This window comes from Athene cunicularia (genome assembly GCF_003259725.1).
Source record: "Athene cunicularia isolate RWA chromosome 1 unlocalized genomic scaffold, athCun1 chr1_part1, whole genome shotgun sequence".
Classification (NCBI taxonomy): domain Eukaryota; kingdom Metazoa; phylum Chordata; class Aves; order Strigiformes; family Strigidae; genus Athene; species Athene cunicularia.
Genome location: NW_020799091.1, coordinates 95596798 through 95608831, shown reverse-complemented (window position 1 = coordinate 95608831; position 12034 = coordinate 95596798). Strand labels below are relative to the sequence as shown.

General features: G+C 38.3%; 1 protein-coding gene across 1 annotated transcript in view; it reads right to left on the bottom strand.

Annotated features, from left to right (window-relative positions):
• DSCAM (DS cell adhesion molecule) overlaps positions 1-12034 on the bottom strand; it is a 480683-nt gene that overhangs the window by 35433 nt on the left and 433216 nt on the right. The window contains exons 27-28 of the mRNA XM_026868377.1: positions 10671-10847; positions 3035-3065 (exon numbers count right to left, since the gene is read on the bottom strand). Of these exons, the coding sequence (XP_026724178.1) occupies positions 3035-3065; positions 10671-10847 (208 nt within the window). The remainder of the gene's footprint in view (positions 1-3034; positions 3066-10670; positions 10848-12034) is intronic.

The window sequence follows — 12034 nt, the reverse complement described above, 5'->3', positions numbered from 1 at the left end:
TAGGAAAATTCAGTTATTGACGTGTTATAACAGTCTGGTGGATGACAAGTCCAATGATTAATTCTTTAAAGGGAGGAAACACATCTACCTATATTTTGTCTAACCTACAGATATAAAATTCCCAAACTTAAACATGAGCTATGGCTGTTCTTTACCTGTCACACTTTGTAAGGATCTGTGTATAATACAATTCATTCCCTCTGGTTCAATGAATCTCTGAGCTCCAAATTGTTAGAGATTGGAAGCCTGTCTGAGAAACAAGTATGTATTTGCTGTAATCTTTTACTCTACCCAGGTGTCTGCTTCTCGCCACGATGAAAGACTGATACTTGGGTATGTGGGCCTTTGAGTCTGACTGAGTACAGCTTTTATGTACAGTCTGTGGATAAATAGGCCTTTTTCCAGAGCAAGTACAGTGCATAATATATTTTGGAAAAGTGTGCATAGTTAAAAGATCATTCTGGATCTTTAATAAAAAAGTACTTACTTGAGTGACTGTCTGTATGCACCAGAGAGGGTTAAACCTATGAAGCTAGTTATGTAAAGGGATTAAATATTGTGCTCTGTAAACCCAAAGTCATTCTGGGTCCTTGGCAGAAAGTCAGGCCTCCTCACAGTTTCCTGATATCTTGGCTGGTTGTTGTAAAAACATATGGAAAACTAAATCTTTTAAGTAATCAGCCTGACAGAGGAATGTTTGGGGAGAAAAGGTCCCTCACCTTGCGTTCAAAATTAGAAAACTCAGTCAATTGCTATATTGATCCACAGTGAACTGTTACAAAGAAGTTGGCTGGACTGATGCTTTCACCCAAAAGAAACATAAAAAGCTGTGATTGTACAGCAGGAAGAATTTTTATCTGTGAGTTTAAGGTATCAGCAACAAGTTGTGCAGCTCCCATTAAAATGCTAACTGCTGTGGCTTATCCTGGTCCCCAGACATTTGATTTACAGAGACAAAGCCAAGCAAAGACTAAAGCTCCATTCTTAATCTGCTTTACACACACTCATAAAAATCTCCTCAAAGGGAAAGATACACAAAACTCTCTCCATCCCTCACTCCTTCCTACCAAGAAGGGAACCATCTTTTCTGCTCTTGGTTCAATACTTAAACAGCAAGCACAACCCACAGGGTACCTTCTTTCTTGACATTTGTATCATAATAGATTTTGGTGAAATCTAAAAGAAATAAAATATCAGGAGCTTTATAATATCATACGTGACTACTGATTTGGAAAGGGCCCATTATCCCTTGATTATTCACATGCTAAATCTTCAGGAACATCTAGTGATGTTGGGTAGCTCAGGTTTCAGTTGGAGTTTTCACAGATTTATCATAAATGACAGAGCATTTAGCCTGTAGAAAGCAGGCTCCCAACATCATCACTTTGAGACCTTCAAGTCATGACATGTCAGCAAATTTAAGGCCTGTATCCCTTACTTCTCTAAAGTCCTGTTTTAATAGTCATTTGCCTTTGTTCACACTTTGAGAAGAGAAATACAAGATACTACTTTTAATAAAAACCTGATTATTTGTTAATAAATGAGATGGGAGAAAATGACTTGATCATATTTCAATGCTAGTAAAAGGAAAGGCAAAAAGAAACTGGTGGCAGATCAGTTACATAGAAAAATCAGCTCTGAACTAAAGGCTGGGAAGGGACCCGGCTGCCCTCCGAGTACATCAGGCAGGGAGGGTAAAAGAAGTACTTTAATTTGAAGGTCAGTATGGGCACAGGTAAAAATGGTTCAAAACTGGGCACTTCTGTTAGCAGTTTCATAAAGTTATGTAAACATCAGAGGAGTGAGACACTGAAATGGCCTTGAAGAGGTGGTGACAAGACTAGTGATGCTAAATGGGGTTAAGGCAGACGTTTACCAGTTTTGCCAAGGTGTTACGTGTGGTTGTCACTGGGACTGAGTATCTCCATCCAGAAGATTCAGCCAGTCTGTGCTGGGTTTCTTTAGGGAACAGACTTGCTGTGTATGCTAATCTGTGCTTTTTCTGCAAGACTGAAAAATATCAGAGCGTATCTTCCTGAAGTTGCTTAAACCTGCAATCTGCTGCTAACAGGGGTTTCTAACTGGCAGATAGGAAGGGTATGACCTGACCTGAATGACCAGTCTTGTTAACATCAGTGGGACTATTCAGATGTATTTGCAGACCGATGGCATCGAGCTGAGTTTACACTAAAACCATCTGTCACCATGTCTTTGGTAAGTATATTCCTACAATAGCAGGTGAAGTTTATCACGGGTGAGGAAGTTTAGAATATGGTTCATCTTGTAAAATATCTATGACATTCTCAAATTTGTTGCTTAAAAATAAAAAGATTTTCCAGCAAACCAAAACCCATTTGAACTTAAAAAATAATTCTTGGTGGTCCCATTTTCAAATATATGGATCAGTTTTAAAGTTCAATATTCTCCCCAGACAAAAGAATAAACATTGAAGATATGAAATTTCCATCTTTGAAAGAATTGTGGTTCCAGAATAGTCATTCTGTTGCCATTCAACAACTGAATTAGATTTCTGGATCCTGAGCTGATGGAACAGAACTAAAAAACAATAAATGGATTTATCTGCTCTTCTATACCTTCAGGTATAAGCAGCTAGCAATACTGAATTACATAAATATAACTGTAAAGTTTAGAGATATTCATTTCCAGGCACTTACTACCTTCAATCAGATGATCTCCGAAGAGCAGTTAATTTGGTACGTAGTATGAAAATGTTTTTCTGAACAGGAAAAGTGTCCAAAAGGACCTACACAGCTTCTGTAATTTAATCTACTCACACAAGAGTTCTCAGGTTTTTTTTACCATTGTATTCACTCACAGATACTCTCCACAAATTATTTTTTCTCCCATATCTAACCAACAATTTGTCCTAGTTCCTAACAATCAAATGGTCTGTTTTGAAAAGGGATTTAGGAATAGAAGGTCTACTTCTCTGTTTGTACCTATAATAATTTTAAAATATGATGCCATAGTTGACAGATATTTTTCAATTTAAAAACATTAAATCTATTCTTACCTCATAAGCATTTCAGCCAAACTCTTTGCATCTAGAAGAAAATAGAAGAAATGTCATCACAAATGAAAATCTGTTTGACAGATTGATTATTAGGAAGTGATTTGAATCAGTCATGTGTAAGACCACTCTTGTTTCTCAGATCAGTGCCAAGAATAAAATAATCTCCAAAAGTCCTTTATTTTGCTGGAACTGCATTTCTGCACCAGACCGACCTGTTTAGTTCATCAATAGCGCCAAAGATGCTTAGAGAAGTACAGCTACCATTGGCTTAACTAGAAAAAAATACAGAAACTTATTAGAATTAGGAACAGTTTAAGAAATAAAAGGGATCTCTGTTCCTTCATGCCACAGTTAGCAAGTGAACAGGTGAGGGAGGAAGAAAAGGCAAGAAGACAGAAAGGTTGACATGCATCTCTGGGCTGGAGCCAAACCCAAGCTGTATGAGCAGTTGCCAACCTGCCATCTCCAAACCAGACCTGACTGCTGGAGGTATGAGAAAGGGAGGTCTCCAAGGAGTCAACTTGTTTGGTTGCTCTCAAATATGAATGTTTTTCCACTAGCAATGATTCAAAATTACTACTGGGTCTTCAGAGGACAGTCTGTACACAAAACAGGAGGTGGTTTATTCCCACATGGATCGGCCCTGCAAAATGAGGTGCTGATGAAGGAGAAATATTCCTTCTGTTATTGTCATTGCTGTTATTATTAGCATAAAATCCTTTGGGGATATAATTATTCAGGTACTTCTCAGATCAAGAGACACAGCTGAGGGTTGGTTCATCTGGTATTCTTAAGGCAGCTTTCTGGAAAACTTTATCAACATAATATAATAGTTTCTGTAGTATTATTCAGCAAAAATAGACAGCTATGCTTTGTTCTCCTGCAGTCTGCTGCTAAACAAACTCACTTAAAAATGCTGACTCCAGAGTCCTTAAGTGTATCACACAGCAACAAAGCAGCCTTTTGTGCAAACAAGTGAAACAAATCTGAGAAGAAAACAATTCCAAATTCTCAGTCTTCAAGCAATTCTCCTGTTAGGTGAAACTTTGTATTTCTTGTTTTATCTGCTGCTTGTAAATCTACCAGCATCTGCCAAGACATTTACTGAATTTGTCTTTGTTTTCTCCATCTCACCTTTTTTATTTGGTAATCACTTCATGGGTCTCCTACACCTACAACAATTTTCTTGCTTGTGGTCTTATTAAATATCCTGCCTTTAAATTCAGAGGATGCAGGTGGAAACAAACCACCATCTTAATGCATCGCTCCGGCTACATTTGTATTGTTTTTTAAAAGGAATGGACAAAAAGCCTTCTATCCACTTTTCTACATTCTGTTTCTCTGTCACTGTGACAGCTTGCCTGTCTTAAGCTTTATTCCTCACCTACTGCTGGAGAAGCTGAAAATCTGTGCTTCCTCTATGTCTGTTTGCTCCACTCCTTTATTTTTAACCTTCCCCTATCCCTTTTCAGCACAAAGCATGGCAGATTCCTGGTGGAGGGAAGGACTCTTCATCTGAGATGTCCCATCTAATCCAAACAGTGCTCCATTTAGGCACTCAGATTTTCGATTTTTCACTTTGTTAGAGATTGCCCTTCGCTGTTAACACTCTTCCAAGTGGTACTATGTAGTAGATGACAATGTCTTTATCATCAGTCATAAACCACACTATCACTGCTGCTGCTCCCAAATGACATCAGAGATGGTTTTGCTACTGACTTCTAAGGACCCAGGAAGGGATCCAGTTCTTCTGAAGAATACAAAAAAAGAAAGTAATAAAATGAAAAAGTAATACCAAAAAAAGAGAAAGAAATACAATGAAAAAGAAAGCAGCTCTGGCTCCAAGTCATGTTTTTTTCAGCAAACTTTATGATGCTTCTTGTCATTCTAGCAGCACTAGAATCGTGAAGAAACTATGCACACACTCTCCCTGTGGTGCACATAATAAGTGTGATTTAATATGCAAATATTGTTTTCATTCAGCTAGCAGCTTTTGTGAAGCAATTGTTGCCTCCTTAAGAGAAGACTATAGATATGTGTGCAAGTAATTCAGAACTCAAGAAAAACTGAAGGCACAAAGTCGAAGGTTGCTTGGCCCAATGTCATTCACTTAGCTTTTTAGATTATTTTTACCATGATTATATGACAAACAACCTCCCTCACATATTCTCAGGTGCCTCACAGCACATAGATGTGTTCCATGCTGCATCTAGAAAAAAAAAATATTCATTCTCACAATTAAATGTATGTGGCATATATGCAAATGCTAATTAACCTATATGTATTCTTGGTCAAAGAGAAGCAAAGGAGATTGTGCACCTTCAATCAAAATTAACATGAGGAATCATGCAAGATCACCTTATGTGTCAAAAGCTGAACAAGGAAGTACGGCAGGAAAAAAAAGTAACTCCATCAGCAGGGTTTAAATGTACTAATTATTCAAACAGATTGTTACAATGGCCAGCAGTGTTACCGTAGTTAATGAAGGCTGTACTGGGCACACAGGCTAGTGGACCAAAACAAAAATCCCAAGAAGATAAGGGATCTTACGTATCTGGCAAAACAAAATCCAAAATCCTAAAAGCAACTGAATATGATAACAGTGTGTGCAAAACATCAGCTACAGGAGAAATGCTAGTTTCACAAACCAATAAGTATAGACTACAGATTGTAATGTGCATTTTCTGCATTACACTTTTGATCAGCAAATTGAAAATACTTCATAAAATGAGTCAGCATCCCCAACAGTGTCCTATCTCCCATTTTTCAGGTGGGGAAAACAGAGCTTGAGGAGTCCATGAATGACAGAGTGAAGGGGGTGATCTCCCACTCCAGCCAAGCATCACCCCATGCCTTAGTGGAAAAGTCAAACTGCTCCTCACCGTGGGTTTGACACTTGGCTGCTCCGACAGGCATCGACCCAGAGACAGCCCTCATTTCCATTTGCTGGGGCAGACACCTTTAAAATTCTTAACACATCTATCTTGCCCTCTGGGAAATCAGGGGCCATGATACAGATTTATATTGCCTGCTGTCACTTGTGAATTATCATGCCACACTGATACTTTCTGCTTGGATTAAGGTGAGTTTGGATTTAGAAACAGGGAAAACTATTACGGTAGTAATGGAGCAAGGTTAATAGTAAGAAGAGAAAAAGTCATCAGGTTTCTCTGTTATAATATATGCTGACCTACTGAATGGCTGCATGAACTCTAGCAGTCAATTGACCTTCTTGTGACCTGATCTGTGGAACTACTAAACTGGGCAAAAATCAGGGCTTTTCTGAAAACCACGCTTTCTTTCTAAACAGAGTACTCCTTGAGAAATAAATCATATTGAATGTGACACAGGAGAAAGACAAAGGTTACCTGTCCCTAAATGCTAAAACAAGGAGTGAAAGGATTCAGGATGGTGGGACTGCTGCTCTTATGGTACATTTGCCCCCAGAAACTGGAACCACAAGCCCTTTTTCTAAAACCACAGATACAAATGTTTGCATGCAGAATGTACTGCAAATACATCTGCAATTCCCACTTCTCTTTGTCAAGCAGGTTCAAAGAAAACACATCTCCTGGAGCCACAAAAGCAAGAATTACACCTCTAACTTGTATAAATTCTTCTAGAAGGTCCCACTGTGGGAACTATTACTTCTTATGTAGACTAGAGTAATGTTGACGGTAGAATCATAATTTCGGACAAGTGAGTCCTGTGCCTCAAAGAAACCCCACCAGATGATACAGGTCAAGTGACAATGACAGGATTTCAATTTTAAAACTGAACAACTACTAGAGCAAAATATATTTTTTTTTTTAGTTAGGAGATCAAAAAAAATTTTCACATAAGATTTTTTTAGAGAACTTTCTAAGGAGTTCTCTGCAACAGCAGTACTGACTGTTAGTAAGAATTTTAGAACATGAAGTAACCTCCAGAAGAGCAGAAAATAGCTAACACAGGATCAGTCTTCAAAAAGAATGAACAAAGAAAATCCGAATTACTTAAATCCTATCAATCTGATCTTGGCAATGAGTAAAATGATGAAAAATATGGAATGAAGCTTGATGAAATGAAATAAAGGAGATGGAATAACTGAGGCCAAGCAATACAGACTTGTGGTCAATCAGCCATGTTAAAAAAAGCTGATTTTTAAAAAAGGAGATTAAAATTCATTGAGAATTGATAACATTGAAAAAACTCTCACTGAGATATGATTAAATAACAGTGAAATATTGTATCTATATTTATCTAAAGCAAAGTTTTGGTATATCAAAATATTTTAATAACAAAGTAGCATGATACAAAATTAACACAGCAGCCATTTCTAATGGGTTTCAACATATTCAAAATACAATTTTAAGCAGAAAATCATTACTTAGTATTTATTTTCAATATGTACCATGGGACATCACTTTTGGTACTTCTATCAGTGCTCTGGAGTAAATTAAATAGTATCTGTAAAAGTTTGAAAATGACAAAAGAATTAGGTAGCTAAAATATAGTGAAAATGCCAGGTAACTAAGGCATAACAATCTGGGTCATCAGGTAGGTTGGCCACAAGTTAGTAATGTATCTGTATTAGTATAAGGTCATATATCAAGAATACAAGCCATAACTACACAATGGAGAATGTTTCCTGTTGCACTGTAATCAGAGAATTGTCAGATGATCTCAGTGGATTAAATGTTAAATGCAAACTCTTAAAATAATGCTCTACCCAAAACGGTGATCCTTGCAGATATAGACAGAAGACCATAAAGGGAAAGAAGAGAGGCTATTACCTCTCTGTCTGATGTTTATATGTCTGTTGCTGGAATGCTATGTTAATTTCTAGCATACACAGATGAGGAAAACTACCTAAAGATTGCAAAGGGACCAGATAAAAGCCTTGAAATTAATAAATGATGGGAAAACTACACAGAAAAATTAAAGATTCATTTGTTTCATTTACCAATGAAAACATTAAGAAATTACTTGGTTACCACCATGTAAAAGGAATATCCTTAGAGACTGAAAATATGATAGAAAAAAACCCTTCAGTCCCTGTACAGCAGACAGAAGTATAACAGGACCAGATGGCCAGGATGTCAAGCTGTAGCTTGACAAATTCAGATAAGAAGTGAAACACAAATTTTACAGAAATGGTAGTTAAATCCTGATGACTTTTATCACAAATACCGATGAATTCTTTGTTACTGCCTATGTTTAAGTGAATGTCAGATATATTTCTAAATTTCTGTATTATGAGAGGAAATAATTCAGAGAAATCTTATGTTATGCAAAAGCCATACTAGCTAGTGATCATCAGCCTTCCTTAAGGGACTGTAACTCAAGAATTTATGAATACTTGTAAATTATCCATGAAAAACTAAATGTGCACAGCCATCATTTCCTGGAGCCAAGGAGCTCAAAATATCCTGCTCATTGCTGGATGGAATTCCACAGTATTTCTGAGAAGATAACACTTTCTTCACCCTTAACCTACCACTTTATTAATGAAAAAAAACTGCACAGAGACTTAAAATGACTTGAATGAGAAAGTTACACCACTGTATTGGGTTCGTGTGTGGCGGGGTTTTGGCAGAAGGGGAGGGGGTTACAGGGGTGGCTCTTGTAAGAAGCTTCTCGAAGCTCCCCAGCTCTAAGCCAAACCCATCTCTGGCCAAGGCCAAGCCAATTAGCAATGGTGGCTGTGTCTCTGCAATAACGTATTTAAAGAAGGGGAACCTGCAGCACAGAAAGATGAGCGAGACAAATACCATGCAAACACTGGGGTCAGTTGAAGAAAGGAGGAAGTGGGGAGAGGTGTGCTGGAGCAGAGACCCCCCTGCAGCCCGTGGTGAGAGGGCAGGCTGTCCCCTGCAGCCCATGGAGGTCACCGGTGGAGCAGATGGACACCTGGAGCCCATGGAGGACCCCACACCAGAGCAGGTGGCTGTGCCCTAGGCAGGCTGGGATTGTGAGGGAAGCTTATGCTGGAGCAGCTTGTGAAGAGCTGCAGCCTGTGGGAAGGACCCGTGTTGGAGAAGTTCATGGAGGACTGTCTCCCATGAGAGGGACTCCACGGTGGAGCAGGGAAAGAGCATGAGGGGTCCTCCCCCTGAGGAGGAAGGAGCAGCAGAAACAATGGGTGATGAACTGATTGCAACCCCCATCCCCTCCTCCCCCCTGTGCTGCTGGAGGGGGAAAGGAGGTAGAGAAATCAGGAGTAAAGTTGAGCCCAGGAAGAAGGGAGGCATGGGGGAAAGGTGTTTTTAAGATGTGGTTGTATTTCTCACAGTCCTACTCTGTTTGATTTGTAAAATAGTGGTGGTGATCAAATTAAATTGATGTTTTTTCCAAAACTGTCTTTAGCCTGTGACCATAACTGTTGAGTCATCCCTCCCTATTCTTGTCTCAATCCCTGAATCTTCTCTTGTATTTTCTCTTATCCATCCCACCGAGGAGTGAGTGAATAGCCACATGGTGTTTAGTTGCCCTTTAGGCTTAAACCATGACAAGAAGCTAAAGCATCCAGATGCCCTGATTTCCAGAGCTGTGTATGAACCACAAGGCTAGCTGTCCTCTCTGATCTATGAATTTCCTCATGCCTAAGAGCCCTGTGTCTGTCTTGTTTTGCAAAACATCCAAAATATTTTTACAAAAGACAAAATGGGACCTAAATGAGTGAGAAGAAGAGATGACAAGGTGAGATGGAATACACAGGATTGGGCCTGGTTTTGATATATCCCATGATCATATTTTGGTTAAAATACAAATAATTAAACAGTTTGGTGGCTCTTGGTACTGATTTGACTTATTTTTGCAGATTATAATTGCTTTACTATTTATTCAGTGTGTGATTTGAAAAGCTTTTTCCCAAATATCTTCAGTGTAAGGTCTGTTGTAGTGTGCTAGTGGAAAACCTACAAGGGCCAAGTTCAGATGTTGCAGACTACAGGGGTCAGAAACCTGGCTCTGGCTCACCCAGGGGTCTTTACTGGAAGACTGATAAACCTGAATGAGTTCACTGATCTAGAACTTATTCACATAGCAAACACCTGAATTTGAATAAGGATTAGAGAAAACTACAGATTAGAGACAATGAAAGGTCAGTGAACAATGAAGCAGTGTTGTAGTAGCTCTGTTATAACACATCATAGGGAAAAAGATGTGGTAACAAATCTGAGACTATATGCTTGTGTTTTCTAGCCTACTAACATGTGGCTACTTTCATTTTATAATTTGGGAAGCATGGTTTGCATTGGCTGCAAAACCAAAGTCCCCTCATCTTTGGAACATCTGATTTTACCCTTAAGGGAAAAAAAAAAAAAAATTTAGGTTATCAAGATCATTCACAAGGGAAATTAACAACAACAACAAAAAAGGAAGACAAACACCAACACACAAGAATTATTTCCCTTTCCCTCACACAAAATAATAACAATGGATACATGAGTCATTTTTTAGAAACTTACTACCAAATGAAAAAGAAGGAAATTCTGTAAAAGACATGCATACTTTGTTGCCTCACTCTGTTACATATTGTAGGAAAACTATACCAACTGGGGACTGAACAGTTTGGGCATGTGCAGCCCCACTTATACTTTCACGTTCCAGGAATATGCATATGTAGAAATAAGTGCCTCAGCTCTCATCTTACCTCGCAACCTCTTCAGTCTCTGCTCCCTCCTCCTCCTCCGTACGATCAGCAGCATCACAAAAAGCAGCAAGACCCCAACCAAGATACAGGAAATGGTCACCAGCATCTTTAGCCCTTCGTTGGTTGCCAGCCCTTCTTCACTTTGGACAACTGATTTAATGAGTGGAGGGATTGTACCTGGAAACAGTGTCATGATATTAGATGCCTATTAATGAAGACAAAAGATTGAGTTCTCAGGGAATATGGCACGTTATATGCTTCAGCTGCATGCAGAACATTAAGAAGGATTTGTCATGTTCAGGGTGGATGCTGTGCTTGCATGTGTAATGGCCATGCACACTGGTAACAAGGTAGTGACAGCAGAGACTCATAGATTGTCAGCAATCAAGAATAAATGCATTCATTGATGAAAGAAAACCATCCCCATTATATAGTCAAATACTACAATTAATTTTAAGTCATATTAAATCATTACAAAGCTGTAAGAGATCTCAGAATTACTACTTATGTATATTCCTCCTCACTATAGGAAAACAGTACTGCTGTAACATATTCATACTTTCTGCTGGGCTTTTCTTCGTAAGGAACATATTTGACAAAGTTCATTTCATGCTACATATATCAGATGAATCCTTTTCACAGAAACATTCTTGTATCACATCTTAGGGGTGCAGCAGTGATATTGATCTGAAGTTCAGATAGCCAACCTGATCCTAATTTGCTAGATAGTGTCTGACATTATACTCATCAGTAAAACAGAAGAGTAACACTGGATAGAAACAATCAAATTGTGAGAGAAAAATGATGGAAATGAATCTACAAACTACTGGCATCTGCAGGCAGCTCACTTTTTAATTTTGGGACATATCTGCATTTTGAATATACCTGTATTCCTGGTGATATATAGTACTTGAACTTTTCAATTTTTTTTTTTTTTTTAATTTTTTTTTTTCTTTACTTCTAAAGGACATGAGAAGAATGCAGCACTTTCTTTGGAAGGCTGTTTAGTCATGGAAGACTTCTCACTCATTTCCTGATTACTATTAAACTGCTGGATGCAACCACAAATGAGGCTATAAAATGTGGATTTGTTTGAAATGGGTAGAAACACGCAAGTATTCTGAACTGTGATGACTTCTGATGGAAGCTATTCAATTTAACTAGCTACCGAAACATAAAAGTGGCTACTTACTTTCTAAAAGAATAGGAGGGTGAGATAGAAAAACAGACACATCCTTTTCTACATTTTAATTGCTGCATTGAGTGATATAGTTGTATCTCATTATGCACCATACAGTATCAGAAGAAAAATTGTGATATGATGCAGTACAATGTGAGTGCCATAACCACAGTGAAAATGTAGA